A 27,766-nucleotide genomic window follows, 5' to 3' on the forward strand; every position below is an offset into this window, starting at 1 on the left:
GGCAGCTGCTTAACCAAGTGAGCCACAGAGGCGTCCCTGTACTCACGTTTAAAAAAAAAAAAAGTGACCAGTTTCCCGTTTGGAGTGACTCGAATGCAACTCACTGTAAGCCCTTGTCTTGCTGTGTCCCATCCCTTTCTAAGGACTGCTCCTGCTATCTTTGGGAGATCACAGCATTGGGAGGGGCAGCCCAGGCCTGGGCTATTACAGCAAAGCTGCAGCCTGAAGGGCACGCCTGAGGTCTGTGGTTTGAGCTGTCAGAGTCTCACGGAGAAAAAAAAGAGAAATGAATCATCATTTGACCATGACATTCCCACTAAAGGGGAGGACAGTGGGAGAAAGAGCAAGGGAAGAGGAAAGAAAAATCTCAAAATAAATGTGGGGTGGATGGCAGGAGGAGGAGGGGGTCTCGGAAATTGGGGGCAGGTGTGGCGATCGAACCAATGCTAGCCACAAACACACGATTCGGCCCATTCTAGAGCTGACTGGACATAAACATGCTCGCACATCTACTTGTCGGCTGGGTTTCGTCGGCCGCCCAGTTGCGAGGTGATTCTTTAAGAGCTCTGAGAACCCAAACTTGTGGCCGCCCCGCAGCTGAGCCTAAGTGGAGCTGGGAACTGCCCAGATGACCCGAGGCTGCCAGCTGACCACCTTTCTCCCTAAAGATCGCTGGAGCCAAGCTCGGCGGGGGAGAAGCCACGCTCGAGGTTGGGTGCCAGGGCTAAGGGCGGAAGCCGGGTTCCCACAGAGGCCTCCACGCCCAAGTGGCTGCAGCGGGGGCGCATGGGGACCAGAGGCCTGACACCGGGACGCGCCCCCCACTCTGGACAACCGGCCACAGAAGTAAAGGGCCAGCATCCCGCCAAGGCTATGCTTCCCGCGAGACAATCTCGGGAGAAGGTCCTGGAAGAGACTCGCAGGCCGATTTTCCGAGGGAAAGGACGAGGTGGGGAGGGAGCGCCCCTGACCCTCCCCGCCCTCCCCTTTCTCGCTCACCTGGCATCACCAGCGGAGGGGCTGCCCCGCAGAAACATACGCGAGGTTGTAGTGTCGCCCTCCGCGGCAGGGAGGCAGCATCACCTGCTGGATCGGGGGCAGCTATCCGCGCGCCTCTCCTGTTCGAGGCAGGCGGAGGCGGGCCTGCGGCGTCCTCTTTCATTGGCCGCGGCGCAGGCGCTGCCATGTTGGAGGAAGCAGTGCCTTCTGTGAGGTGGAAACGCCATGGCTTCACCCGTAGCGTCGGGGAGCGCAGCCTCCTACCTTTCCTCTTCGCTCGCTGGAGTGTCGGTACTGAGAGGCGGCTGCTGGTGGGATGGAGAGAATAGGATGAACCTGCCCAAGGGGCCGGACACGCTCTGCTTTGACAAGGATGAGTTCATGAAGGTGCGCGCCTGGGCTCTGTTCCCCAGAGCCGGGCTGTGGGTGGCCTGCCCTCCTCGGCCCTCCGGGGCCTCTCCTCAGGCTTCTCCTGCGGGCTTCCTGGGTTGTCCCCGCCCCAGACGGTTCCTCGGCGGGGACCTCACTGCACTTTGCAGTGAGTCTCTTGGCCTCAGGTGGGCTAGGTGCAGCCTGGAGAAAGCACTCCTGTGAAATTGTGCACATTGAATGAAAAGGCCTGAAAGTTCAGGGCAAGTGGTTTTGAGCTAAACGTAAAAGCCCCGGACCCGTAGGACCCGCCTCTGGTACCGTGCCACACAGTCAGACCGCCGCTCCCCCTGGCCTGACAGAAGCCTCCCAGTGCCTTGTGCCTAGAAGCTGAGCGACTGTGCGTTGAACACATCTCTGAATGCACGTACTTACCAGGAATCGGGTCCAAAAGGCACTTAACCTAACGTTTATGCCTGACTTTCGTCTTAAGCTCCCAGAATGAGAAATCTGAAAGATTGTACTGTCCTTACTGGTTCTGGTCCAGTACTACAAAGCATACCAAGCTCCTCTTCTAAAGTTGCCCTACTTCTCTTGGTGAGGTCAGCCTGAAGCTGGCAGCAGATAACTGTAGGACATAAACTTACAGAATAGAAATTTAAACTGAAAAGACTTTACTGACAGACATAGCCTTGAAAATGTCCCAAGGTTTGAATCAGAGCCAGGAGGAGCTTTATCTGTTTTCTGTATCCCCCTGGGTCTGTACTTAAACTATCAAAACGTATATGTTTAATTTCTAAGGATTGGGATTTAGTAGCTGGTTTCAGTGTTAAAAAGTTTTGGCTCTGTAGGTACCTAAAATTCTGAAAAGAGTTTGAATTTCTTACTTTTTTATGGCTTCAAGTCATAATATGTTTTTTTCTTTTTTGGGTTAACCAGCTAGTTCCTTTTTGATACTTGCATTCAGATCACATCTCCCAAACTCTGGCTTTAAAAGTGCTTATGTCTGGATCCTCTGCGGTGTGGCCATATCATTTTTAATATGTAGGGATGTCTAGATGAAGGTATATTGTACTCTTGTTCTTGTATGGTGATGTTAAGCCACTGTAATAAAAGGTGTAAATTGAATGGAGTGTCTGAAGGAGAGCACAGAGTGAATTCTCTGATCCAGAAACCTTTTGTTAACGAAGGACACATGATGAGGAGAGAGGTCATTGGAAGAAGAAAAGGCACACACACAGACTTAAAGAATCTCAAAGCACGGAAGTCTCTTTAGCTTGTCTGTCTTTGGACTTCATCAGGCTTTCTTTGGGCCTAACACTAGCATTTTCTCACACTTCCTCGCCCCGCCATCTTTCTCACTCTGTGCTGACAGAATGCCTTTTGTCAAAGCAGCTTCAGAAAATAGAAATCTCAGAATAGCAGTTTTAAAGTAGGACTTATAGGTAGGAAGAGAGCAAACTGGGAAAGTGGCTAGAATGCCAGCAATTCCTATTCTTTCAAGGCTCTGAAATTTCTGAATATAATGTACAATTTGTAGTGTTAATGAACGTGACCCCTTCATACATAGAAGGAAAATACATGGAACAGCTGTTCTGTGTAAAGTGGTATTGATCTTCTATGTGGGAGCTGGAGATAAAGGTTATTTGCAATTTGTGTTTCCGTCAGAGAGATGTTTTGTTAAGTTACAGTTCCGAGGCAGAAATGAGTGGAGAGCTTGCTGTCGGGGTTGTATTTCTACATAGGTGTCTTGTTTGGCACATTTTGGAATGAGACTGGGATGGTAGAAAGGGAGATGGGGTGGGGCTGCGGGTTGCACCTTGGACACTGCATACATTGAGGGGTCCACGTTGATGCAGTCTTCATGGTAGAGCTGCAGTCAGGTTTACAGCAGGAAGTTGCATGGTCATATCTGTTGAGTTCGAGCTGACTGGTGGCAGGAGACTACTTAAAAAGTCATGTTTATGAGATCTAATGAGAAATAGAAGGGGAAAGGTATGCAAAAGAGGTAGGTGATCAAAGTGCAGGAATGGCAGATGGGGAAGGGTCACCTGGGGCAGAGGCACTGGCAACATCATACTTTGTCAGCTTAGAAATACGAAAATCCTTTGGGTTGACAGCCAACTAATAGATGAGCAGGACATAAGGTATTGGTAGTAGGGGGAGAAAGTGGCATAATAGATAAATTAGACCATTTACATGGGTGTGCTATTGACATCACATGTAGCCTTCCTCTTCCATCTCAACATATGACTTTATCTCCAGTCGTACAGAAAAATTAGCAGCCATCCCACGGGACCTCCTCCATCCTGCTGATCATGATCCCATTCTTGTATTTGTCCCCTTCTCCTCCTCACCTGGTACGGGGAGGGGCTCTCCTTCCTCCTCGGGTTCAGTCTCCACTCTGGCTCGGAGTCCATGCCCTCCCGCCCTTCCAGGAGCCTGTGAGGATCCTTTCCCCTGCACTCCTTCCCATCACATGCTCCTGTTTGATCCTCTCCCACTTGACTGCCCCACCTCTAGGTATTGCCCTGTCACTGTCGTGCATCACAGCCAGTGCTCAGGGGTTGACTTGACTTTCCCACCTTCCACCCTTCAGGCCCTGTCGTTCCACTAAAGAGTTCTTACCAAAACTGTTTCTAAGTCAGCGCACCTTACCTTTCTCTGTCTCCTTACTCGACATCGCAGTAGACCAAATGCTCTGCATTGCTTCCTGTCTTTCTTCTACCTCTCTGATGTGTCTCCTGTGCAAAGTCATGCTCCTGGTAGCCACTGAATGCTGATTATGGGCTCAGCCCCGTGTTTCTTTCTTTCCCTAGATGACCTTTTGTGCAGCTTCATGACCACCTATCAGCAGGTAAGGCAGATTCCTGTCTCTGGCCCACACGCCTCCTGAGCACCAGTTCTGTGTATCGGGCTTGCTGAGTTTTCTTCTCGGATGTGTCTGTGGCCCCTCAGACTCATCAGGTTCAAGACGGAATTCATGAGCAACTCCTCCACTGAAAACCACCTTTCTTATTCTGTTGCCTCTCTCAGTAAACACTTCATCCGTTTAGCCTGGAGTCGGGAAACCAGAAGTCAACTCCTACTCTGTTACCTTTCCAAAATCTAGTCTGTCACACCAAGCCCTGTGGATTTCGCTTCCTAAACCTCTTGAGTCCATATACTTCTTTCCATCTCTTCTCGTACCTTTGCAGTGCGCCCTTGCCATCACACCGTAGAAGCTTCTCACCCAGTCTCCATGCGCCTTCCTTGTCTTTCTGGCCCCTGGTCTACACTGCAGGCAAGCCACTCTTGTCAGAATGCGGATGTGATCTTGTATGTACCAGGTGACTGGTCAGTCCACCAACTCTTGAAAAACCATTTTCCCACGCACTCGAACGTATTTCAAAGAGAATCAGTCCCCCATGGGGTAGTTTTCCTTGGTAGACAGTTTGTTTCTGTGCTGAGCCATCTGCCTCCTTCGAACTTCTCCGTGTCAGTTCCTCTCTGGAACCTGTGGCTTCGTTGGCACCCCGGGTAGGCACATGATGACCTTTTCCATGAGAAGTGAAGGCAGGAGCCCTCTGGACGGTGATTGCATATACCCTCATGTTCCATAGGTAAAAGAACCGTGGGTGTGTGTGGGGGGGTAAGTCCTTGAGGCTCTTCCCTGTTCTAATTGGGTGAACTGGGAATTTTGAGACAGGAAGCAGGTCCTGTGTGTCCTTGTTTGCAGGGAGCATGCATTCTGATGGACAAAACGGAAAAGGGGAAGAATGAGCAGCTGCTCAGATCTGTTTGTACTGTGCTGGCTGATTAGCTGTGACCTGCAGAAGTGGGTCCCATCTTCGGCTCTGCTCTCTGCCTGCTTATGTCTGACTTGGGGCAAATCACTGGCCTCCGGCCTTCTGTTTGCTTGTTAGTATAATGAGGTGGTGCTTATCTATGTGATCTTTGCCAGCTCCTCTGAAAAGACTCCAGTCCATCCTGGCTTGCAGATAAGGATACTGAGGCCTGAGGTGTGATGACTTTCTTTAAAGCCACACAGCTAGTTGGGGCCAATCACAGGCCAGATCTCCTGACCCCCACGCATCAGTCCTTGGAAATCTTACTGTAATATGTTCCTTTCCAGAGGCCACAGGTGGGAAGTCGAACAATCAGAACATTAAGAATAGCGCAGGAGATGGCACAATGTCCGCATGCCTTGGCACCTGCATTTCACCAATAGGGCCACCTCTTACCTTAGAAGAAGTTCCCACAGGGCTGGTGATCTGGATGCCTGTCCTGGAGCTTAGCTATGGTAAACAGGACCAGAGGGAAGTGATGGCTGTTTGAGGTGGATTTTGTTGACGGCGGCTGGAGATAGCAGCTGACAGAGGAGGAAGAGGGAAGAGTGACAGACAGCAGATAGCCGCAGGCCCACAGGTCAGCCACTGTTGCTCAGGGTCGCCCATCCCCAGGAGCTGTCTTCGTATCACAGGAGCTGAGTGCTTACCCTGTGGGTTCTTAGTTCGATGTCACGTCTTGGTGACAAGATTCCATTCTCTTCCGCATCTGTTTGAGACAGACATCGTAATGAAATTCTAATTAGCCAAATATGGAATGTAAGCCTGGAACTCATTTTATAGAGAAATTTTCTTATGTGAACTACTTTCCCTGATGATAGAGGAGTTGTGACGATGTAACATCAGATAAAGTTTATCTGATTGGCACTTGTAAGAAGGGTTCCCAGCAAGAAAGAACTGTTTTGTTTTTGTTGTTGTCCTCCCTTTTGATCTTTCCTTTCCATTCCTTTCTTTTTTTTTTTTTTTTTTTTGTCTTGTGAGTGGTCATCTGATTTGTAAAAAGATGCAACAGAAAGTAAAATGGTACAAGATAATCAGTTTCAAAACATAAAAAAGTGATTGTCTTTAGCCATAGCTCAGAACAGAGGAACTGGGTAAGGAGAATTGCTTGTATGGACTGGCAACAGGAAAAGTTGGTAAAGGAGAGCTGAGGAACTCTATTAAGACATAGGTGTCAGGGGCTCTGTCATCATCGGGCATTCGCTCAGTGTCGTCTATATGGTTAGAGATGTCCATGATGGGAACTCCAGCAATCTTCTGGGTCTGGGTCAGCTGATGCACAGTGTAACACTCTGAATTACTTCCGTACTGAGCAGTCATCTGCATAGTTTGTCTTGTGTGTACGTGGTAATCGTTTGAATCTTGGCTCTTTCGCAATCCTTAGAGCCTCTTGATACTTTCACCCCGGTTTCTCAGTTTCAGCCATTACACAGTCAGTTGTACAACTGGTACACTTGGCACACAGCCCGTCCATCATTGACCGGTCAAGTTTGGCCTAAATAGAAAAGTTGATAAAGTCGGTACCAACCAGGATGTGGTAAGTCGGCCCAGCTGTGTGTTTATATTGGAAAAAGCAGGAGGGATGTTGGGGGACTTCTCTTTCCTTGAGTGCATGGGATCCTTCTTTTCTTTCTTTTTAGGTTTTAATCTGTCCTTCTCTCGGAGAAGGATCTCAGAGCTAAGCATTCGCTTCCCGGTCACATACTTGCTTGCTTTCTCTTGCTTCCCCATGTTCACACCATGCCCATTTCTCCTTGCTTTTGATTTTCTAATTCACTCTTTGTAGTACTATAAAACTTATTTAAATAAAATGTTGGCCTACTAAGTTATTGATTATTAGTAAGTTCTTTGTTCAAAATTTGAGAGCAAGAAGTATTATGTAAATATATCTTTTTGTTATTTAACTAGTCTTACAACATTTAGCATCAAATTTCTTGAAACATTTAAACAAATTAATCACAAACTGGGGCTTGGGCTCTTTCTTTTTTTTTTTTTTTAAGTAATCTCTATACCCAACATGGGACTTGAACTCACAACCCTGAGATCAAGACCTGCATGCGCCAGTGAATGAATGAGCCAGGTGCCCTTTGGGCTTTTTGTTTTTAAGTTCCTCAGGTGAGGGGGTGCCTTAGTGGCTCAGAGTGTTAAGCTTCTGCCTTCAGCTCAGGTCATGGTCTCAGGGTCCTGGAATCGAGCCCTGCATGGGACACTCTGCTCAGCATGGAGCATGATTCCCTCCCTCTCTGCCTACTTGTGATCTCTCTCTCTGTGTCAAATAAATAAATAAAATCTTAAAAAAAAAAGTTCCTTAAGTGATTCTAATGTGTGACCAGTGTTGAGAACTCTAGCACTGGATAATTCCTTTAAATAGCTCAAGAAATTAATTTTGAAAAGCGAACTAAAAGCCTACATAGATTATGATTGGTGATAAATTGAGGGGAAAAAAGAGATAAAGAGAAATCAGCTGGAACAGAGTTTAATTAGGTACTCAAATATTTGTTAGATGGATAAATACATTTACGGAATGTATGGTTTTTTTTTTTTTTGTCTCTTCATAAATATGTCAAATGGGTATATAAATTCAACAAAGGAGTTTGATATAAAATTGATTAAAATGTTAGAACAGAATTTTTTAGAATTTCAGTGTTACTATTTCATGATGCTTTTAAGATGATCTCTCTGTAGATGGTAGGAAGATCTTGTTAGCATATGTTTTTAATTTCTCAAGCTTGAATAATTTAGTCACTGAGCAAAGATTTAGAATGAGTTTCGGGAGACACAGGTCCTAGATTATGTCCCCACCTAGCTGGGTCAGAGATTTGAGAGTAGGGGCTGGAGGGAAGAGCTCCAAGGACATTTTTGTATACATGCTGATACCTTGGGCAGGAACACTCTTCCCACACTTCCTGTGGCTAGCTCCTTTGTGTCATTTGGATCTCAACTCATTGTTCTGTATTTCCTGGTTCATCCAAGTTAAAATACATCCCATTTGTCACTCAGACCTTTACTGTGTCCTGTTTTCTTTTTAGCTGTGATCACTATTCATTAATCACTATTTGATCACTGTTCATTAATATAATGTTTGTTTACATATTTATTTTCTCATTTCTGCATTAGAATATCTGCTCCTTAAAAGCAGAGACCTTGTCTTTTCTTTTCATGACTGTGTCCCCAGGTCTTAGAGCAGAGCTGGAGTTGCATGATAAATATTTGAGGAATATTTATGGGATATACAGGGACATTTATTCATCTCTGTTGTCCATTGTTTTCAAGAATGGTTGGAAACACACACATACGTGAGCTCACACAAACTTTCTATGTCTTTCAACCCCTATGTAGTGTGCAGATTAGTGCTTAACTCTTTTGGTTTTTTGTCTCGATGAAATGGGACATGTTTCAGGGCAGAGCTCATAAATTTCATATGCCCTCTTAGTACTTCTCATCATTACAGAGTGATGGTTCTGGGGGATTCTGCTTCTCGTGGAGATAGTATATAGTGATTTTATAAGTCCATGTATCTGGGAAGGAGTGTTTTGCTTTTTGGCAGCTTAGAGAACTTCAGTCTTTCCAAATTCCATGTAATTTTCATAGCATTAAAGCTACTAATTTCAGATTATTGGTAAGATTTAAATGATTAATTCCCAGGTTACTTTGAATTAGTCTTTGTTTGCCATCCCTGTTTGCAGCTAGTTAGTAAAGTAGCTAAACTGTTAAACTCTACTTGGGTTTAATTTTGAGCGATGTCACTGCTTCTCTCATGGTTAATGGTTCTTAATTACCTGCAGCTTGTCTGGTTTGCTCATTTATTTTCCTGTGTTCCAACACCTCTTGTGATCTCCCAACTTCTGGCCTTTTGGGAGATTTGTACTTTAACTGGGTTCAGATAGGAAATACCCCTGAGTACAAAGAGAAGATATTTTTCTTCTAACTTCACTATCTCCTATTATTAATGTATTACATTGTTGTGGTACATGTGTTACAACTGATGAACCAGCATTGATACAGTATTAATTAAAATGCATGGTTTACATTAGGGTTCACTCCTCTTTCTATAGTTCTGTGGTTTTTGACAAATGTATAATGTTATTTACCTACTGTTGGTATCTCACAGCCTAGTTTCATTGCCTTGAAAACCCCTGTACCTCATCAATTTGTTTCTTCTCCTCTCTCTGCACCCTCCTCACTCACCCCTCAGCCCGGGATCTTTTTACTGTCTAGAGTTTTACCTTTTCAGAGGCACCTGGCTGGCTTAGTTGCTAGGGCATCTGACTCTTGATCTCGGGGTTGTGAGTTCTAGCCACCACATTGGGTATAGAGATGACCTAAAAAATAAATAAAAATAAAAATGTTGGTTTATTTTTACTTTTTCCAGAATGCTGTAGAGTTGGAATCATATAGTATTTAGCCTTTGAGACTGGTCTTTCACTTAGCAATATGCATTTAAGTTTCTTCGAAGTCTTGTGGCTTAATAATTCATCTTTTAATTGTCAAATAATCCATTGTGTGGGTGTGGCACAGTGTACCTGTTCACCTCCTGAAGGAGATTTGGATTGCTTCCATGTTTTGACACTTCAGAGAATAAAGCTGCTGTAAACATCCGTGTGCAGGTTTTTGTGTGGACACTAGTTTTAAGCTCTTTTGGGTAAATACAAAGGAGCACAATTACTGATCTTATAGCGAGAATGTGTTTAGTTCTGTGAGAAACTGCCAAGCTGTCTCACACAGTGCCTCCCATTTTGCATTCTGACCAAACAGTGAATGAGAGTTCGGTTGTCCCACATCCTTGCTAGCATTTGGTATTACTAGTGCTTTGGATTTTTTATATTCTACGTGATATGTAAGAGTACCTTGTTTAAATTTGCAATTTCTTAATGACATACAAAGTTGAGCATCTTTTCAGATCCTTTTTTTTCCTTTTTAAAGATTTTATTTAATTATTAACAGCACAAGCACACGGAGAGGTAGCAGCAGGCAGCGCGAGAGGGAAAAAAGCAGGACCTGAGCTAAAGGCAGATGCTTAACTGACTGGGTTTCCCAACCACCGCTCTTTTCACATTTTTAAATTAGGTTTGATTTCTTGTTGCTACTAAGACATCTTTATATTATATTTCTTATTTTAAGTCCTTTACCATGGATGTGTTTTGGAGATATTTTCTCTACTCTGTGACTGGTCTTTTCATTCTCTCTCTCTCTTTTTTTTTTTTAAGATTTTATTTATTTATTTGTCAGAGAGAGAGCGAACGAGAGCAAGCACAGGCAGACAGAGTGGAGGGCAGAGTCAGAGGGAGAAGCAGGCTCCCTGCGGAGCAAGGATCCCAATGTGGGACTCGATCCCAGGACGCTGGGATCATGACCTGAGCCAAAGGCAGTTGCTTAACCAACTGAGCCACCCAGGCATCCCGTCTTTTCATTCTCTTAACAGTGTCTTTTACAGAGAACTTTAATTTTAACAAAGGCCCTCTCATCAATTTTTTTCTTTCATAGATCATGCTTTTGGTTTTGTATCTGAAAAGTCATTGCCAAATCCAAGGATCCCTACATTTTTTTTTATGTCATCTTTAAGAAGTTTTGCATTTTACGTTTAGGTTTTGTGAAAGGTGTGAAAAGTTTGTTTTTATTCTTTTCATTTGTTTGTTTTTTCTTATCAATGTCCCATTGTTCCATTTGTTGAAGACTGTCCTTGCCATTGAGTTGCCTTTGCCTGTGTGTGTGCATGTTTTTCTGGGCTCTCCACTCTGTTCCAAGCGCCTGTCTCTTTTGCCAGGCACCTTCTGTCTTAATCTCTATAGCTTTAATAGTAAGTCTTGAGATTGGGTGGTGGCAATCCTCAATTTCCTTTTTTTCCCCGCTCTTTAATATTTTGTTGACTACTCTGGGACTCTTGGTTTTCCAGTTTTCCATCCAAATTTTAGAGTCAACATGTTGGTATCCACAGAATAACTTCCTGGCATTTTGATTGGGATTGCATTGAGTCTGTCGATCAGTTTGGGAAGGACTGACCTCTTAACAGTATTGAGTGTTCTTACCCAAGATTATGGACTTTCTTTCCACTTCACATCTTACCTTGCTTGTTATCTTTCATCAGAATTTTATACTTTTTCTCATATAGATCTTGTGCATAATTCGTTAGATTTGCACCTAAGTATTAATTTTTTTTGGTATGCTAATGTAAATGGTCTTGTGTTTTTAACTTCAAATTCCACTTGTACATTGCTGGTATATATGAAAGCAATTGACTTTTTTAATTTTTTAATTAAAATTCAATCTCGTTAACATATAGTGTACTTTTAGTTTCATGGTTAGAATTTTGTGATTCATTGGTTGCATACAACACCCAGAGCTCATCCCAACAAGTGCCCTGCTTAATACCCCTCACCCAGTTTCCCCAACTTTCCCCTCTCCAGTAACCCTCAGTTTGTTTCCTGTAGTTAAGTCTCTTGTGATTTGCCTCCCTGTCTGTTTCTATTTTTCCTTCCCTTCTCCTATATTCATCTGTTGTTTCTTAAGTTCCACATGTGACTGAAACTATATGGTATTTGTCTTCCTCTGGTTCCATCCATGTCCTTGCAAATGGCAAGATTTTGTTCTTTTTAATGGCTGAGTAATGTGTGTGTGTGTGTGTGTGTGTGTGTGTGTGTGTGTGTGTGTATACCACATCTTCTTTATCCATCCATTTGTTGATGGACATCTGGGCTCTTTCAATAGTTTGACTATAAACATTGGGGTGCTTTTGCCCCTTCAAATCACTTTGTGTACTTTGGATAAACATCTAATAGGGCAATTGCTAAGTCGTTGGGTTGTTACATTTTTAACTTTTTGAGAAGCCTCCATACTGTTTTCCAGAGTTGCATTCCCACCAACAGTGTAGGAGGATTCCCCTTTCTCCACATCCTCGCCAACATCTGTTGTTTCCTGACTTGTTAATTTTAGCCATTTTGACTGATGTAAGGTGGTATCTCATTGTGGTTTTGATTTGTATTTCCCTGATGCTGAGTGATGTGGAGCCCATTTGGATGTCTTCTTTGGTCTGTTCATGTCTTCTGTCCATTTCTTGACTGGATTGTTTTGTTTTTTGGATGTTGAGTTTGATAAATTCTTTATAAATTTTGAATACTGGCCCTTTGTCTGATACATCATTGGAAAGCAATTGACTTCTGTATTTTAGCTGTGTATCGTGCAGTCTTGCTGTAATCACTTGACTAGTTTCAGGAGGGTGTGGGTGTGGGGTGTGAAGTCTTTGTATTTTCTGTAGACAGTCATGTCATCTGTGAACAAAGTTTTATTCTTTCCCAGGTTGTATACCTTTTGTTTTTTTTTCTTACCTTATTTCATTAGTTTGGCCTTCCAGTATAGTATTGAATAGTAGTAGTAGGAGGGACATCCTTGCCTTGATTCCCTGTCTTCTATTTTCTCAGTATTAATATCATGTTACCTGTGGATTTTTGGAGACATTCTTTATCAAGTTGAGGAAGTCCTCCTATTCCTAGTTTCCTGAGGGTTAATAATGAAGAGGTGTGGATTTTGTTAAATGTTTTTTTTTTCCTCCCTTCATTGATATGATCATGTGATTTTTTTTCTGTTGATATGATGGATCACATTGATTTTCTAATGTTGAACATTTTCTAATGTTGCATACCTGGAATAAATCCTACATGATCCTGGTGTATAATTTTTTAATATAGTGTTTGCTTTTATTTGCTAACTTTTGTTGAAGATTTTGTGTCTGTGTTCATGAGAGATACTAGTTTGTAGTTTCTTTTCTTGTAGTATTGGTTTTGGTGTCAGGGTAATAATGTACTCCTAGAATGAGTTAGGAAGTATTCCTTCTAGTTCTACTTTCTGGAAGAGATTTTAGAGAATTGTGTATTATTCCATAAATGTTTGGTTGAATTTACAGTGATTGGGATTGTTAGCAGTAGCCCTCCCTTCTTTCATCTGATATTAGTAATTTATGTCTTCTACCTTTTTTTCTTTGTTTGCCGGGCTAAGGGTGTATCTGTTTTATTGATGTTTTCAAAGAAACAGACTTGGGGTTTATTGATTAAAAAAAAAATTCCTGGTTTAATTACATTGATTTCTGCTCTAATTTTTATTTTTTTCTATTTCCTTTAGGGTTTTTTTTTGTGATTTTATTTGACACAGAGAGAGTCAGTGAGAGAGGGAATACAGGCAGGAGGAATGGGAGAGGGAGAAGCAGCCTCCCTGAGCAGAAAGCTCTGATGCAGGGCTCTGTCCCAGGACCCTAGGACCATGTCCTGAGCCAAAGGCAGATGATTAACCAACTGAATCACCCAGGATCCTCTCTTTACTTTAGATTTGATTTTGTTGTTGTTGCCTAAAATGGAAGCTTAGATTATTGACTTGAATCTTTTTTTTCTAATATTTTCATTCAGTACTGTATTTTCCCTTTAAGCAGCATTCCACACATTTTGCTACATTGTATTTTGTTGAGACTGGTCTCCTGTCATTTAGAAGTGTGTCATTTAATCTCCATGTATTTTGGACTTCTTCAGATATCTTCTGTTACTGATTTTTAATTCCATTGCGGTCTGAGAACATACTTGGTATAATTTTTATTTTTAAAAATTTGTTGTGTTTTGTGGCCCAGAATTATTCTGTCTTGATGAGTGTTCCATATGAGCTTAAGAAGAATGTGTGTTGCACTATTACTGGGCGAAATTGTCTGTGTACATCTGTTGTACGGTAATTGATGGTGGTGTTGAGTGTGCCATGTCTGGACTGAATGTCCACATCTGTCAGATCCTTGTTGCCCTGCTGCTGGATTGGCCCATTACTGATGGGGAAGTGTTGAAGTCACCAGCTGTGATAATGGAATTGTTTATTTCTCCCTGCAGTTCTGTTAGGTTGTATCTCACCTGTGTTGATCAGGCACACATACGTTAAGGATAATTGTGTCTTCTTGGTCAGTCGATTTCTTTATCATTTTGTAATGCTTCTCTTTATGCCTGATAATTTTCCTTCTCTGAAATCTGCTTTGTCTGAAATTCATGTAGCTACTCCATTGTTCCTGTGATTAGTGTTACTTTGGATTTTTTTAATGTATCCTAGCATTTAACTTGTTGATATTTAAGTTGTTTCATTTTTCATCAAAATATAATTCACAAAGCATAATAGTTGCCATTTTAAAGTGTACTCTTCTCTGGTTTTTAGTATATTTACTATGTATATGGTACATACGTCACTTCTGTCTAATTCCAGAATGCTTCCATCACCCGAAAAATAAACCTCTTAGTTCCAATTCTCCCCTCCCCTTATTTCCTGGCAATCATGAATCTACTTTCTGTTTTTATGGATTTGCCTTTTCTGGAACATCTCATATCAGTGGAATTGTATAACACGTGACCTTTTGTGTCTGGCTTCCTTTAACCTGAGAGTAGAATGTTTTCAGACTTCACTCGTGTTGTAGCATGTAACAGTTTAATCCTTTTTATGGTTGTGTAAGAGGCTCTTCCACTTTTTATGTATCCATTCATCAGTTGATGGACGTTGGGTATATACTCTTTTGGCTGTTATGAGCAGCGCTGCTGTGCACATTCATGTACAGGTTGTGGCAGGAACATCTGTTGTCAGTTCTGTCGGTGTCATACCCCTAGACGTAGAACTGCTGGTTAATTGTACGTGTGTAACTTCTTGAGGAGCTACCGAGCTGTTTGCTGCCTTAGCCACACTATTTTACATTCTCACCGACAATACAGGAGGGTTCCAGCTTCTCCACCTTCTTGCCAGCATTTTTCTTCTTCTTTCTTTTTCTTTTTCTTTTTCTTATTTTACCATAGTTGTCCTAGTGGGTGTGACGTGGCATCTGCATGTGCTTTTGATTCGCATTTCCCCAATGACTAAGGATGTCGAAAATCCCGACATGTTTAAACAAGAGGACATAAGGAAGAAAAAGGTACCCTCCAGTAGATTTCTTATGCTGCCTGCCAGTTGAAGCCCTCTCCTCTTGTCTCTGCGAGCTTGTCAGCACTATTCAGGTTTTTATCAAAGCTCTCACGCATGTGCATTTTATGCATTATGTCACGTTATCTACCTGAAATAATAAGACAAAATTTTAGAGGTACCCACACGATCTCAAGATCACCCACTTTTTCCAGAACAAGAAACTGTGATAACTGTTGTCGGTGCAGTGCTTGACAGTTAACGACTGTATAAATTGTCAGCGGCCCTGTGAAGAAAATAGGCCTATATTAGAGACTAGTGGAGAAGTGGGCTTTCCAAAGCAAACTCAGGATTCTGCCGTAGGTTTGTTGTTATTTTCTGATCCTGTGTTCTTTATATTCTTGTGTTCACTTTAATTTTTTCGATTCCCAGTAGTTAGCATGCGGTGTTGGCTTAGTTTCAGGTGTGTGAGACAGGCAACGGCTCTGTACATCTGAGGGCTCACCCCGGGAGTGTGCCCCTTAGTGCTATCTCCAGTTTCAAGTGTCCCCGATGTCATTCATGATCATAACGATGTAGGGGCACAGCGGGCATTGGGAGTCTGGGCTTCTGACTCTCGCCTGCTGCTCTGTACAATGTTTTCTATATGTATTATTAGCATATTTGTTAAAATCTCAGTGGGGAGAGAGCCTGTTTGAGGGACCTTCTGTTTAATTCGCCTCTGGATCTCCTCACAGCTTTTATCCAAAGAATGCTTGTCATGCGCTTCCAGACAAAACAGTAACCTTTATGAGAGCAGGGTGTATTTCTTGCTTTATTTTCTCGTGTCCCCCTCCTCCCCCACCCCCCGTCGGAATGAATGTCGAGCTCCCAGGGGTGTTCAGTAACTATTTATTGAATGGATGACTTTGTATTTTTTTGTTCTTTAAGGATGAGAGTTTTCATAATGTTCCTCAACATCTTTGATAATATTTGTAGTGTAAAAGGTCTTTAATGATTTGGTGCTTGGCCATATAGGTATATGCACATGTAAACTGAGAGGGTCAGTACGATCGGAAGCCAAGGTTAAAACATGAATAAAGGGCCATAAGAAAACAAATGGAGGGGCGCCTGGTGGCTCAGTTGGTTAAACGTCCGACTCTTGATTTTGGCTCAGGTCATGATCTCAGAGGGTCATGAAATTGAGCCCCGCATTGAGCTCTGTGCTCAGCAGGATGTCTGCTCGAGATTCTCTCTCTCCCTCTGCCCCTCCCCTGCACGCGCACATGCAGTCTCTCTCTCTCTAAAATAAACAAATCTTTTTAAAAAATAGGAAAGAAATGCCCATAGAAAGATTCAGGATGGGGAAAAGAAGAAATAGGAATATAGAATATGAGAAAGCAAAGTCTAGGTTTTTTTTTCTTTATAAACTTGCAATAGAATATGGAAGTATGCTTATTCTAGAACTAAGATTTGAATTCTTGAGAATTCTGTTTCATAGAAATATTCAAAATATAGCATGCCCTATATATTTGAAGTTAACTTTTGGTCTTATATTTTCCTGCATTTAGCATGGGAAATAAAGATGATTAAGAGTAAAGATGGTGACGTTTTTTGTTTGCTTAATTTTTATTTTTATAGATGTGTGTGTTGAGGCTTATACAAGTTATTTGATCAGTTGAAAAGATTGAAAAAATCTTAAATTCACAAAGTTCTAAAGAAACCTCTGCACTAGAAGCAAGCAGGTAAGCATTTTTTTTAACTAAGTAGCATATAAATTATTACTTCACATCCAGTCTAATTAGGCGGGGACGGCTTAGTTAGAATTCATTTCTGAACAAGAAGAAAATCCAGGTTTGTGGCTAGAATGTAGCTCCAGGAGAGTGGAGAGCATGAAATGGTGAAATCTATAACACATTCCTATAAACCCTTTGGTTATAGACCACAGTTCCAACATGTCATTATGCTTGCAGTGGAAAAGTATATTTGGAATCACCTTCCTTGAGGAGTAGCAAAGTCCTGTTGATCTTTAAGGAATACTTACCATTCATCTTGGTTTTTCTCCATCTCATTTTTTTTTTCCTAGACATGCCCAGAGTATTACCATTGATGTATTTTGCACCAGCATTATATTATTATGAAACAGTATAGAACACATTCAGTTGAAATTTACAAACAGGAAAGAAAAAGCTTATGAAATAGGAAAAAGATGATGGCTCTCTTTGTTATACTGTGATTGTCTTGTTCCCTTCCTGGTGTGAATTTTCAATCAGCCAGGGTAGATGAGTGACTCAGAAAATGAGTAGTTAGATCCTGTCAGCACCGTGCTGCAGTGGGAGTAGCCAGGGCTGCACATACCTGCACATACCAGCTGGGCTGCCTGCGTCAAGGTCACCTGATGCCCTGTGTGCTCTGTTGTGTGAGGCTAACAGTCCCTCCCCCTGCAGGCGGAATTAGGTTTCTAAATTTTAGGAATTAAGGTTTTAGATTTGGAAGGAACTTGAGAGACCATATGCTCCACATGTCTCATGATGGAGATTAAGAATGGACACATCCCAAAGGAAGCGATTCTCTGGTCCTAGGTCTCTGCCCCCTTTCACATCAAGGCATTCAACTAAGTGGTCAGCCTCCACTGTGCTTGTGTCTCTAGCCCGTAGCACTCGTGCTTCTGCCCCCGTTCGTCCACACTTAGCAGACAGTCTGTACGCAGCCCTTCTGCAGCTCGTGTGTCTCCAGCGGCTCTTCTTCTCTGCGGCCCCTTCCAGCCATGTCCTCGTTCGGCCCCTGGGGAGCTGGCCCTCCAGTGTTCTTCCTGACTTTGCTGTTGCTGTTGTGCTCCTCGGATAGAAACACCTCAGTGAGCTCTGTGTCTACAATCCTGTCCCTTTGCAACACTGTCCTTGATAAACAGACATTGTGCGCTTTCTTGCTCAGAATTACCTTGGAGGACTTTTTTCTCCAGAAGAGCAGCTCTGAGCTCTAGAGTCAGGAAAGCCAGAGCAGCGTCAGCGCACGGTAAATCCATCATGCTCTGCCAGGCCCAGAAATGCCGAGATAAGGATAAATAGGAAATGCGCATGGGATCAGTCAGTAGAGGTTGGGATTAGGCTTCGGTGTTGGTCCTGTGGAGCTCTTGCCTTCCCTCCACACCAGTTCTGATGCTCCGGGACAAGGCACATCGTGGCAGGTCTCCAGACATTTTGGGTTTCCTTACAGTGTGTTTCCTCACTACCTGACTGCCCATCCTCAGATGTGGGATGCCTCATAGAGCCCAGCAGGGGCTTTGGGGCCTTTGTTGTGTTTTGTTTTTTTTTTTTTCTTTCACTGTTCAGCTTCCTTTTGAATGGGGTTGACGCTTTCTAATGTGGGCAGCAAGAGGGAAGTGTATCCAGTCCACTTGATGGCAGATGCACTGTGAGTGATTTCTCACCAGCTCCCGGAGCACCGAGCTTGCTCTTTCTGCCGTTGGGTAAATGTAAACTTGTAGTCTGCTGCTCTGAGCGATTTCCCAGGTTGCTGCTAGGCGGTCAGTTTTAGCTGATTGAGGAGACAGCAGTAGTTGGTACTGGGGAGGTACTTGGGAGGGAGAATGAGGCAGGCGGAGAAGAAGTGGGGGATTCAGGTATGAACGGTAGGACAGGGCAAGAGAGAGGAGGGGGTTAGAGAATGGGAGAAGAAGGGAGAAGAAGGGCACAAATGGGAGAGCTCAAGGAACGTGGTGGAAACATGCACTTGTACCCACACTGACCTAAAATAGCTCCATCCCCTTGCCTGGGCCCTGTGGCCTGGGCCAGGCTGCGTCGGTGGCTTCTACGACCTCCCCGCTCCTCACCCCTCACACCTGGGGCCTGCTGCACAGACAGTTTGTCCTGAAAATTGATGGCGTGCAGGTGCAGGTGCCTGAGCGCTGTAAGGCATGGGGGGCGGTGGGGGCGGCAGGTTTTAACTTTGGGAATTACAATTCTCTAATTGTCTCTACTAGCCCTCTCTGTACTAGAGAGATTTTGGAGAGAATTGCCACAGAATTTAACCAGTTACAGTTTCATGCTGTTCAGAGCAAAGGCATGCCTCTTCTGGACAAAGTAAGACCAGTAAGTGTTGGTTTCGATTTTCAATTTGCTGTTTGAGAATTTCCTGGATGATTTTGGTTTGACCTAGCATTGCCCCCTGATAATTGCTACTCTACAGGATTTTGAAGCTAGCTTTGAATTTTTTTTTTCAGTGTCTCCTGCTTGAGACCCTGCTTCCATTATGTCACACTAGATAGATTTTGTGTAAAGACACAAGCGTAGTCTCCAAACTATGCAAGTAAAATTAATTCTGAATTCATGTAACTTGACACATCATATGATGTAGTCAGAGTTCATTTATCCAAAGCCCTTGACTGGGTTTAAATGCATGTTTGTCAGATTTACTCTGTAGCTTAAGAAGCAAATAACTTTTTGTCGTTCAGTAATTGTCTAAACTTCACTTTGATGAAGCTGACTTACTTTCAAAGAAATCATAGGGAGGGGACGCCTCAATGGCTCAGTCAGTTAAGCCACTGCCTCTGGGTTAGGTCATGATCCCAGGGTCCTGGGGTTGAGTCCCACCTTGGGCTCCTTGCTTGGCAGGAAGCCTGCTTCTCTTTCTGCCTGTGCCTCCTTGTGTGCTTGTGCTCTCTCTTGACAAATAAATAAATAAAATCCTTTAAAAAAAAAGAAAGAAAGAAAGAAAGCAATCATGGGGAGAAGAGATTCATTGTTATTCTCTAGGAAATGTTGGGATTTTAATCTTACATATATTCTGGTAGAATTAGAGGCTCGATTTATATATATAACACATATGTATATAAATTATACACATATATTTGAGCTTTTAGAAACTGTTGTACCTGGACCTTCTTTCCTGGTCTCTCTGTTCTTGCAGCGTATAGCCTACATTACAGCCATGCTGCAGCAGTCCCTGGGAGGCCTGCTGCTAGAAGGGCTTCAGACTTCTAATGTGGACATCATACGGCACTGCCTCCGGACTTACGCTACAATTGACAAGACACAGGATGCAGAGGCGTTAGTCGGTCAAGGACTGGTGAAACCATACATGAATGAGGTTTGTGCCCCCATGCACCTCATTCCGCAAACACAGAGCATCTAATCTGGCTTTGTTTCTTGACTGGGTGCGAGAGAGCTCAGGGCTCCTCCTTGAAGATGCTCCTAGTTCCTGCTCTTCTGGTTGTAAGAAAAGGTTGCTCCCGCTTGATGCCCATCAGCATGGCAGGAATCAGGCATGCGCTCTGGTCTCTTCCAGTGATGCCATAGCTCAGGGATCATCTTAATTTAGTAGGGGTGAGGGACTTGCCTAGGAAGAAGGTACGGATCAGAACATTTTCAGGTCAATTTCCATTTCCCTAAGTTATACATTAATGAAGTTGCCGAAAAGTGTGACCCCACCAAGGCGCCCATGCCCACTGGAGGAGCTGGAAGACAGCTCTGTGTGCAGGGAAAGTCCGTGAGGGGAGACGTCTTCGCAGAATTGATGTGACCCAAGTCTTGAAGACCATGGGGGAGTTTGCCAGGCTAGGAAGGTGGGAGGGAGGGAATATTCAAAGATAAAGGGTTTTTAAGGGCGAGTTAGCAGGGTAGTACCTTAAGTCCGGAGCTTGGTTACCCAGTGTTCTTGACCTACGAGGATACAGTTAAATACAGGGAGTCAGTGTATCCTGCCTCTGAGCAGCTGGAGTATGGGCTGCACCGTGTGAGGCCGCCAGCAATCAGCAGCTTCCCATTTAGAGAGCGTCGGTTTCATCTAGTTCAGGCTGACAGAAGTCATGAAGCCAGTCTCAGCGTTTGAGGGCTTTCTTCCAGTCACCTGCCAGTGCGAGTGTTCTTTCTGTCTGGTAAGTATAAAGCTACCCACCATGACTTCAGGATGAAAGGCTTCCAGTTTTAAAACGGGACAGTATCCCAGTGATAGAAGTGAAATTGAAGGATTAATTTCAGTAATCTTCTCAGCTTCATTAGGACTACTAAAAGTAAATGATCTGTCAGTTCTTTGTATGTATCCTATTATAGTTCATAGCTCTCTCTGTGGGGGTGAAAAAGATCACATTATTCTTTGTCACTAAATGAAAATATTTTAGTTATTTAATTTATGCCCTTTTCATTGAACTGAATCTAATATGCTAAATTAGGGAAGTACTTTACGTTTCCGTGTCGTTAAATGAACTGTGGCCACGTTTGTATTTTAAGTTTGTATGCTTGTCATTCACCTCCTGCAACTCAGCCTCACCAAAAAAAAAAAAAAAAAAAAAAAAAATACTACAGCAAAATAAGATGTATTTTCTTCCATCACGTTCCATATCAGCCCTTTCCCTGTTCTGGAAACCGTAGAGGATAAGGCCATGGTGAAGATGGTTCAGAGCTGTTGTCTGCAGATACAGTATTTCGCTTTTAAGCTCAGAAGGGAAGCAGATGAGTGTGTGTGATGTTTTAGCTTCAGGCCAGTCTCTGTCCCTCAGCCTCTGTGTCCCCCAGGGTTGAAGTAGTATTCCCGAATCCCGGGACCTAGATTTTTGTGCCGTTGTTACTTACCTCCTGTTTAGAAAGCATACTGAGTGGGGATGAGGAAGGACGAAGTGCATTTTTAAAGTTTACTCGATTCTTTTCTCTGTAGTGTATAGTTCATACTTCTCTTTTAGGTGCTTTAAAAACAAACAAACAAACAAATAAATAAAAATAAAACGCTCTTCCTTCTGCTAGGTGATTGTAGAGCAGATTGTTGAGTCTCATCTGGACGGCCTGAAGATCATGTATGCTAATAATCTCCTGGAGTTCGTTCCTCACCACTGCTGCCTTCTTCGAGAGGTCACAGGAGGAGCCATCTCAAGGTGACGTAAACTGCTGTGTATGCACCTGAGCTCAGTTTAGTGACTACCTGTCACCTCCTCATGTGCCGCTGATCCCTGGCTGTCCTGTCTGACCCGGGAACGTGTGCTCTTCCCTATTTGTTACCAGTGCTGTGAGGCAGGTGTCACTTGCCTGGGTTTACAGGGAAGGGAATGAAGAGTGGGGACGAATCTCAACGGTAACATTTGTGTGACTCCAGAGCCTCTGCTTTTCTCTTGTCTATACTTTCTCCTTAACAAGGTTCAAAATCAAAATTGGTTTCCTTCCATTATTGTGATGTCATCATCGGTCTAGAAATACCAATTCATTTTAATTCAACATGTTTTATACTGATGGCAATTAAAGTCATGTTCGGTTTTCCCTCCCTCTCTTATTTCATTTCCATGGCTTTCCAGTTCTGTTTCATGAATATCCCATTACCTTCCACCATCTCCGTCATCCCAGTTCAGACCTTTGTCGCCTTTTGTTCGAGGGTAGCGGGCTCTCCCCACCTGGTCTCCCAGCTCCACCTGTCCCTCTTCATTGCAGCCCTCGGCTGTCCCACCTGCCCAGAGCTCTGCAGCCTTCCTGAGTCGCTCGTGGCTTCTCATCACCCACAGAGGAGCATCCAGTCTTCCTGGCGCAACCTGTGACCCTTGGTGCTTGAGTCCTAGTGGTTCTCCACTGTAGAACTTTCTACTGTGGAACTTTCCCCCATACCACTATGGTTCCTGGCCAGACAGGAGCGCTTGACCTTCCCTAACACACCTGGTACAAAAGATCCCTGACTTCACCTTGGTTCAGTTTATGGTTTTTTGACTTTTTATAATAGTGCAGAAGTGATACGCATTTAGTTTGGATCTTTTCCCAGGCTGGCGATCTACAGTAGGGTCCTCTTTTGTAATGCTGGGCAGGGGCAGCGAGCACAGCCCCCAGGCAAACCACGTGATCACGATGGTCAGCAACCAACACCCTTGAACCGTCCTGTTCTGGCTTTCAGTGCAGTGTTCAGTAAGTTACATGAGATACCAGACACTTTATTGTGAAATAGGCTTTTTGTTAGAGGATTTTGCCCCACTGTGCAATACTGTAAGTGTTCTCAACACATTTAAGGTTGGCGGGGCTAAGCTCTGATGTTCAGTCGCTTAGGTGTTTTCCATGCATTTTCAACTAAAGAGATTTCCAGCTGAACAATGGGTTTATTAGAAGCTGAAGCAGTCATAAGCCGAGGAACATCTGTTTGTACTGTGCGCCTGTGTGTTTTCCTTCATTGCTTCCTGTCTCATATCCCTTTGTCTTTCTGTTGATCTGTCACTCCACATGAAGCTCCAGTCAAATACAACTTCTTTTTGTTTTTTAGGTTATTTATTTATTTACTTATTAGAGAAAGCATAAGCAGAGGGGGATGCAAAGAGTGAAGCAGGCTCCCCACTGAGCAGGGAGCCCGATGTGGGACTCGATCCCAGGACCCTGAGATCATGACCTGAGCCACCCAAGCGCCCCCAGGCTAGGGTTATTTCAAGAAAAAGTCCTATTTGTGAATTCTTCATCTAGTGAAGATGAATTAAAATCAGAAAGTCAACTCTGCCACCTTTAAAAACCCAGGAACAGAAAAAAATTCCACGAGCAGGTATAACCCTATCCACAATAAATCACTTTCAATCCAGTCCTGAAAACTAATACAGAGTAGGAAGAAAGCATTACAGAAAAATTTTGTTTTCATTAATCAAGCTGGAAAATAACGGGCCTTACACAAATGCCCTTTAGGAAGACAGTTCTTATAGTTTTATGTTGATGGAAACTAACATTACATTCGAAATGCATGTTAAAACCATGACTGTAGACTAACTACCACTTTCAGTCGTCAGAAGATGAAAAATGGTCAAGAGTCACCCAAACTGAATCCTGGTTCCTCCTGGAAAATGTGTTCCTAAATATTTTCCCCCTGAACTACTGTGCTCTTTCTGTATCTTACACAGCAGACACTGCGATGCACAAACACATCCAGAAGGCCTTTGAGGGCTGACAGCCTGCTGGAACAATGAGGAATTCACCCGGGTTTCTGCCTTTCTGCCAGGCCCAGAAAGTTCTGGGTAACCCAGGTGATGTGTCATGAGAATACAAGTGTGCCTCACACCATACGTATCATCTCTTCAGGGTAGACACCAAAATCCATGTTCGTATATGAAAATCTGAGATGCGTACAGAAATCAAGAGTGATTCTGTCATCTTGAAAGAAAAACACACTGTTGCGCTGCCACATGCCTCGTATCTCCTCGAGTGACTGCAGGAAGTAGCGATTGCAGTCAGAAATCTCAGAAAGAAAAGTTAGAGTAAGGGCAACACCTGAAGTTTACTCCTGAAAATACTTGGAGAATGACTGTGACCAATAAACCAGGGCTTAGTTCATGAGACTATGTCAATGAGCTTATACCATCCGATGTCCTGGTCAAACCCTCATGTCTGGGAGATGGAGGGACGTCTTCATCTTCCAGAGCTACTATTAGGGAAAAAGGTGGAGACAATACTGACAGGAGTCCCTACTTCAGCAGGAGAGCCAAAAACACCTTGCCCCTCCATAATCCCAAATGAAAATAAACATCTCGGGGCGCCTGCGTGGGTTAAGCTTCTGCCTTTGGCTCGGGTCATCTCAGGCTCTTGGGATCGAGCCCCACATCGGGCTCTTTGCTCAGCGGGGAGCCTACTTACCTCCTTCTCTCTCTGCCTGCCTCTCTGCCTACTTGTGATCTCTGTCTGTCAAATAAATAAAATAAATAAAATCTTTAAAAAAGAAAAAAAGAAAAGAAAAGAAACATCTCATTTTACTAGTGTGCAGCAGTGACTATGCAAGAGAAATTATTATTATATTATTATTAGATGATATATTATTATTATTTTTAATTATTCTTGTACTATATTGTTAACCTTTTGAATTCGGACACCTAAAATTTTTAATAAAATATGAGGACCTTTTTTTTTTAAAGATTTTATTTATTTGAAAGACAGAGATCACAAGTAGGCAGAGAGGCAGGCAGAGAGAGGGGGAAGCAGGCTCCCCACTGAACAGAGAACCCAATGTGGGGCTTGATCCCAGGACCCTGGGATCATGACCTGGGATGAAGGCAAGAGGCTTTAGCCCACTGAGCCACCCAGGCGCCCCATGAAGGCTTTTTTTAAAGAACAAAAACTTCAGACTATATCTTTATCCTAGAAGTTCCCTCTACAACTGGCTTCTGTCTTGGCCAACAGTTAGCCATTCAGATAAAGTCCGTATTTAGTGCTTCGTGTGTATGCATGTGTAAAATAAGAGGACAGTCATAAATCTTTAAGATTGTGTATAATAACCATGAAATAAGGATTCTTGATACACAAGGTCTCGTTCTGGGGAAAACAGCTGGAGAACAGTATGCAGTTTTCAAATGACGGAGGGAAAATATTCATTCGGTTATGAGAAAGGGAAGGAGAAAAAGACCAAATATTAATAAAAGGGAAAAAAGCTTTTTCTGCCATCTTTCCGTGCTGCAGTAACAGTGTGAACAAATGTCCCACAGATGCCCTCAAGAACATTAACACTGCTGAAAGGGGAGGCGAAGGCCAGGTTCTTAGGAGGCCCTGCACCAAAGTCATTGTCCCATTTCCTCACTGTGATGACGAAGCATGAGTACATTGGCAAATTTGAAATTATTGATGACCACAGAGCTGGGAAAACTGCTGTGAACCTCACGGGCAAGTTAAACAAGTGTGGCATGACCAGCCCTAGACTTGTATAACTGAAAGATCTAGAAAAGTGGCAGAATATTTCCATCCCCTCAGTTTGGTTTCACTGCATGGAAAAATTCTTCTGGCATCATGCGCCATGAAGAAGGAAGAATCCAGGCAGGAGGGAAAATCCTGGGGTTCTTTTTTCCTAGAAATATAATATACATGGCACGTGAAATGCCTCAATGGGAAAAAAAAGGAAAATAAACTACAGTCAACTAATGTTTGACAAGGGTGCCAAACAATTCAATGGGGATAAGAACAGTATTTTACTCCCAAGCAGCCACATGCAAATAATGAAACAGGAGTCCTGCCTCACACCATACAGAGAAAATAACCCAAAATACATCAAAGACATAAATATAAGCATTAAAATAATAAAGTTCGGGATGCCTGGGTAGCTCAGTTGGTTGGACGGCTGCCTTCTGCTCAGGTCATAATCCTGGAGTTCCCGGATCGAGTCCTGCATCAGGCTCCCAGCTCCACAGGGAGTCTGCTTCTCCCTCTGACCTTCTCCTCGCTCATGCTCTCTCTCATTGTCTCTTTCTCAAATAAATAAATAAAATCTTTTAAAAAATAAAAATAAAATAAAATGATAAAGTTTTCAGAAGAAAACACAAAGGTAAATGTTAGTGGTCTTGAATCTAACAACGGCTCCTCAGCCATAACACCAAAGTACAAGCAACTTAAAAAAAAATAATAAACAAATAAATGGGACTCAACCAAAATGTCCCAGTTTTGTGCTTCCAAGGACCCCATTGACAAAGTCAAAAGAAAAGCCACTAAATGGGAGAATATATTTGCAGGTCATATATAAGGAACATGCATTCAGACTGTGTGAAGAATTCTTACAACTCAAATAAAAAGACAACCCAGTTAAGAAATGAGCAAAGAGGGACGCCTGGATGGCTCAGCGGGTTAAGCTGCTGCCTTCGGCCCAGGTCATGAACTCGGAGTCCTGGTATCGAGCCCCACATCGGCTCTCTGCTCAGCAGGGAGCCTGCTTCTTCCTCTCTCTCTGCCTGCATCTCTGCCTGCTTGTGATCTTTCTCAATAAAACTCTCTCAAATAAATAAATAAAATCTTTTAAAAAAATGAACAAAGAACTTGAATACACATTTCTTCAATATTCAAATGTATACATTAATATATAAATGTATATATAAATATATTTTACATTATCATATATTTATGTAAATATATTTACATTCTTAAATATGTATTTAAATATAAATAAAATATGAAATATATAATATATATTTAAAGATACATATAAGGTATATATAAAATATATGGGACAATAAGCACGTGAAAATATGCTCAACATCACTAATCATTCGGGAAATGCAAATCAAAACCATGGTGAGATACCACCTCCCACCCACGTGGATGGCTACTATCAAAAAACCCAAAAGTAGGTGTTGGAAGGATGTGAAGAGCTGGAACCTGTAAACTGCTGGTGGGCTTGGAAAATGGCACAGCCACATTAGAAACAGTTTAGTAGCTCCTCAAAATGCTGAACACAGAGTTGCCATAGGACACACCAATATCACTCCTGTGTATAGAGCCAAGAAAAAAACTATGCCCACACAAAAACTTGTGCATGAAGGTTTAGGGTTTATTCGTAATAGCAAAAAGGTGAGAACAACCCAGATGTTCATCAACTGATGAACAGATAAATAAAATGTGATCCATCCAGCCAGTGGAATATTATTCAGCCTTGAAAAGGAATAGAATTTTGATATGTGCCACGACACAGAGGAGCCTTGAAAACATTCTGCTGATTGAGAGAAGTCAGTCACAGAAGACCACATATTGCATAATTTGATTTATATGGAATTTCCAGAATAGCTAAATCTACAGAGACCAAAAGTAGATTAGCGGTTGCCTAAGACTGGTGGTGATGGCTAAAGTTTTCTTTTGAGGATGATTAAAATGTGTAGGTAGTTTAATATAGTATAGTTAACTATAGTGAAAGCCATTAAATTGTCCACATTAGATGGTGAGTGGTATGGCCTGCGAATTATATGTCAATTAAGCTGTCATCGAAAAATGCAAAGAACTTCTATA

General features: G+C 42.9%; 1 protein-coding gene, 1 long non-coding RNA gene and 1 pseudogene across 3 annotated transcripts in view; 2 read left to right on the forward strand and 1 right to left on the reverse strand.

Annotated features, from left to right (window-relative positions):
* LOC309867667 overlaps nucleotides 1-27,766 on the forward strand; it is a 720,752-nt gene that overhangs the window by 452,846 nt on the left and 240,140 nt on the right. The window lies entirely within an intron of this gene.
* On the reverse strand, nucleotides 6,230-7,210 carry LOC309867200 (rRNA-processing protein FCF1 homolog pseudogene; annotated as a pseudogene). The gene has a single exon. The product of its transcript is annotated as an rRNA-processing protein FCF1 homolog pseudogene (transcript).
* LOC309866542 (conserved oligomeric Golgi complex subunit 2-like) lies at nucleotides 17,864-26,323 on the forward strand. The gene is made up of 4 exons (XM_082734325.1): nucleotides 17,864-19,165; nucleotides 19,983-20,162; nucleotides 21,812-21,939; nucleotides 22,487-26,323. Exons 1-4 carry the CDS (start codon nucleotides 19,139-19,141, stop codon nucleotides 22,527-22,529), a joined length of 378 nt encoding a protein of 125 aa, XP_082590451.1. The 5' UTR covers nucleotides 17,864-19,138; the 3' UTR covers nucleotides 22,530-26,323.

The sequence above is a fragment of the Mustela nivalis genome (assembly GCF_964662115.1).
Source record: "Mustela nivalis genome assembly, chromosome: 6".
NCBI lineage: Eukaryota > Metazoa > Chordata > Mammalia > Carnivora > Mustelidae > Mustela > Mustela nivalis.

Coding starts and splice junctions, on each gene's coding strand:
- LOC309866542 (XM_082734325.1), top strand. CDS start 19,139: ATGCCTCTTCTGGACAAAGTAAGACCA. Junction 19,166..19,982: donor TTCTGGACAAAGTAAGACCA/GTAAGTGTTGGT, acceptor CTGTTCTTGCAG/CGTATAGCCTACATTACAGC. Junction 21,940..22,486: donor ACAGGAGGAGCCATCTCAAG/GTGACGTAAACT, acceptor TCTTCATTGCAG/CCCTCGGCTGTCCCACCTGC.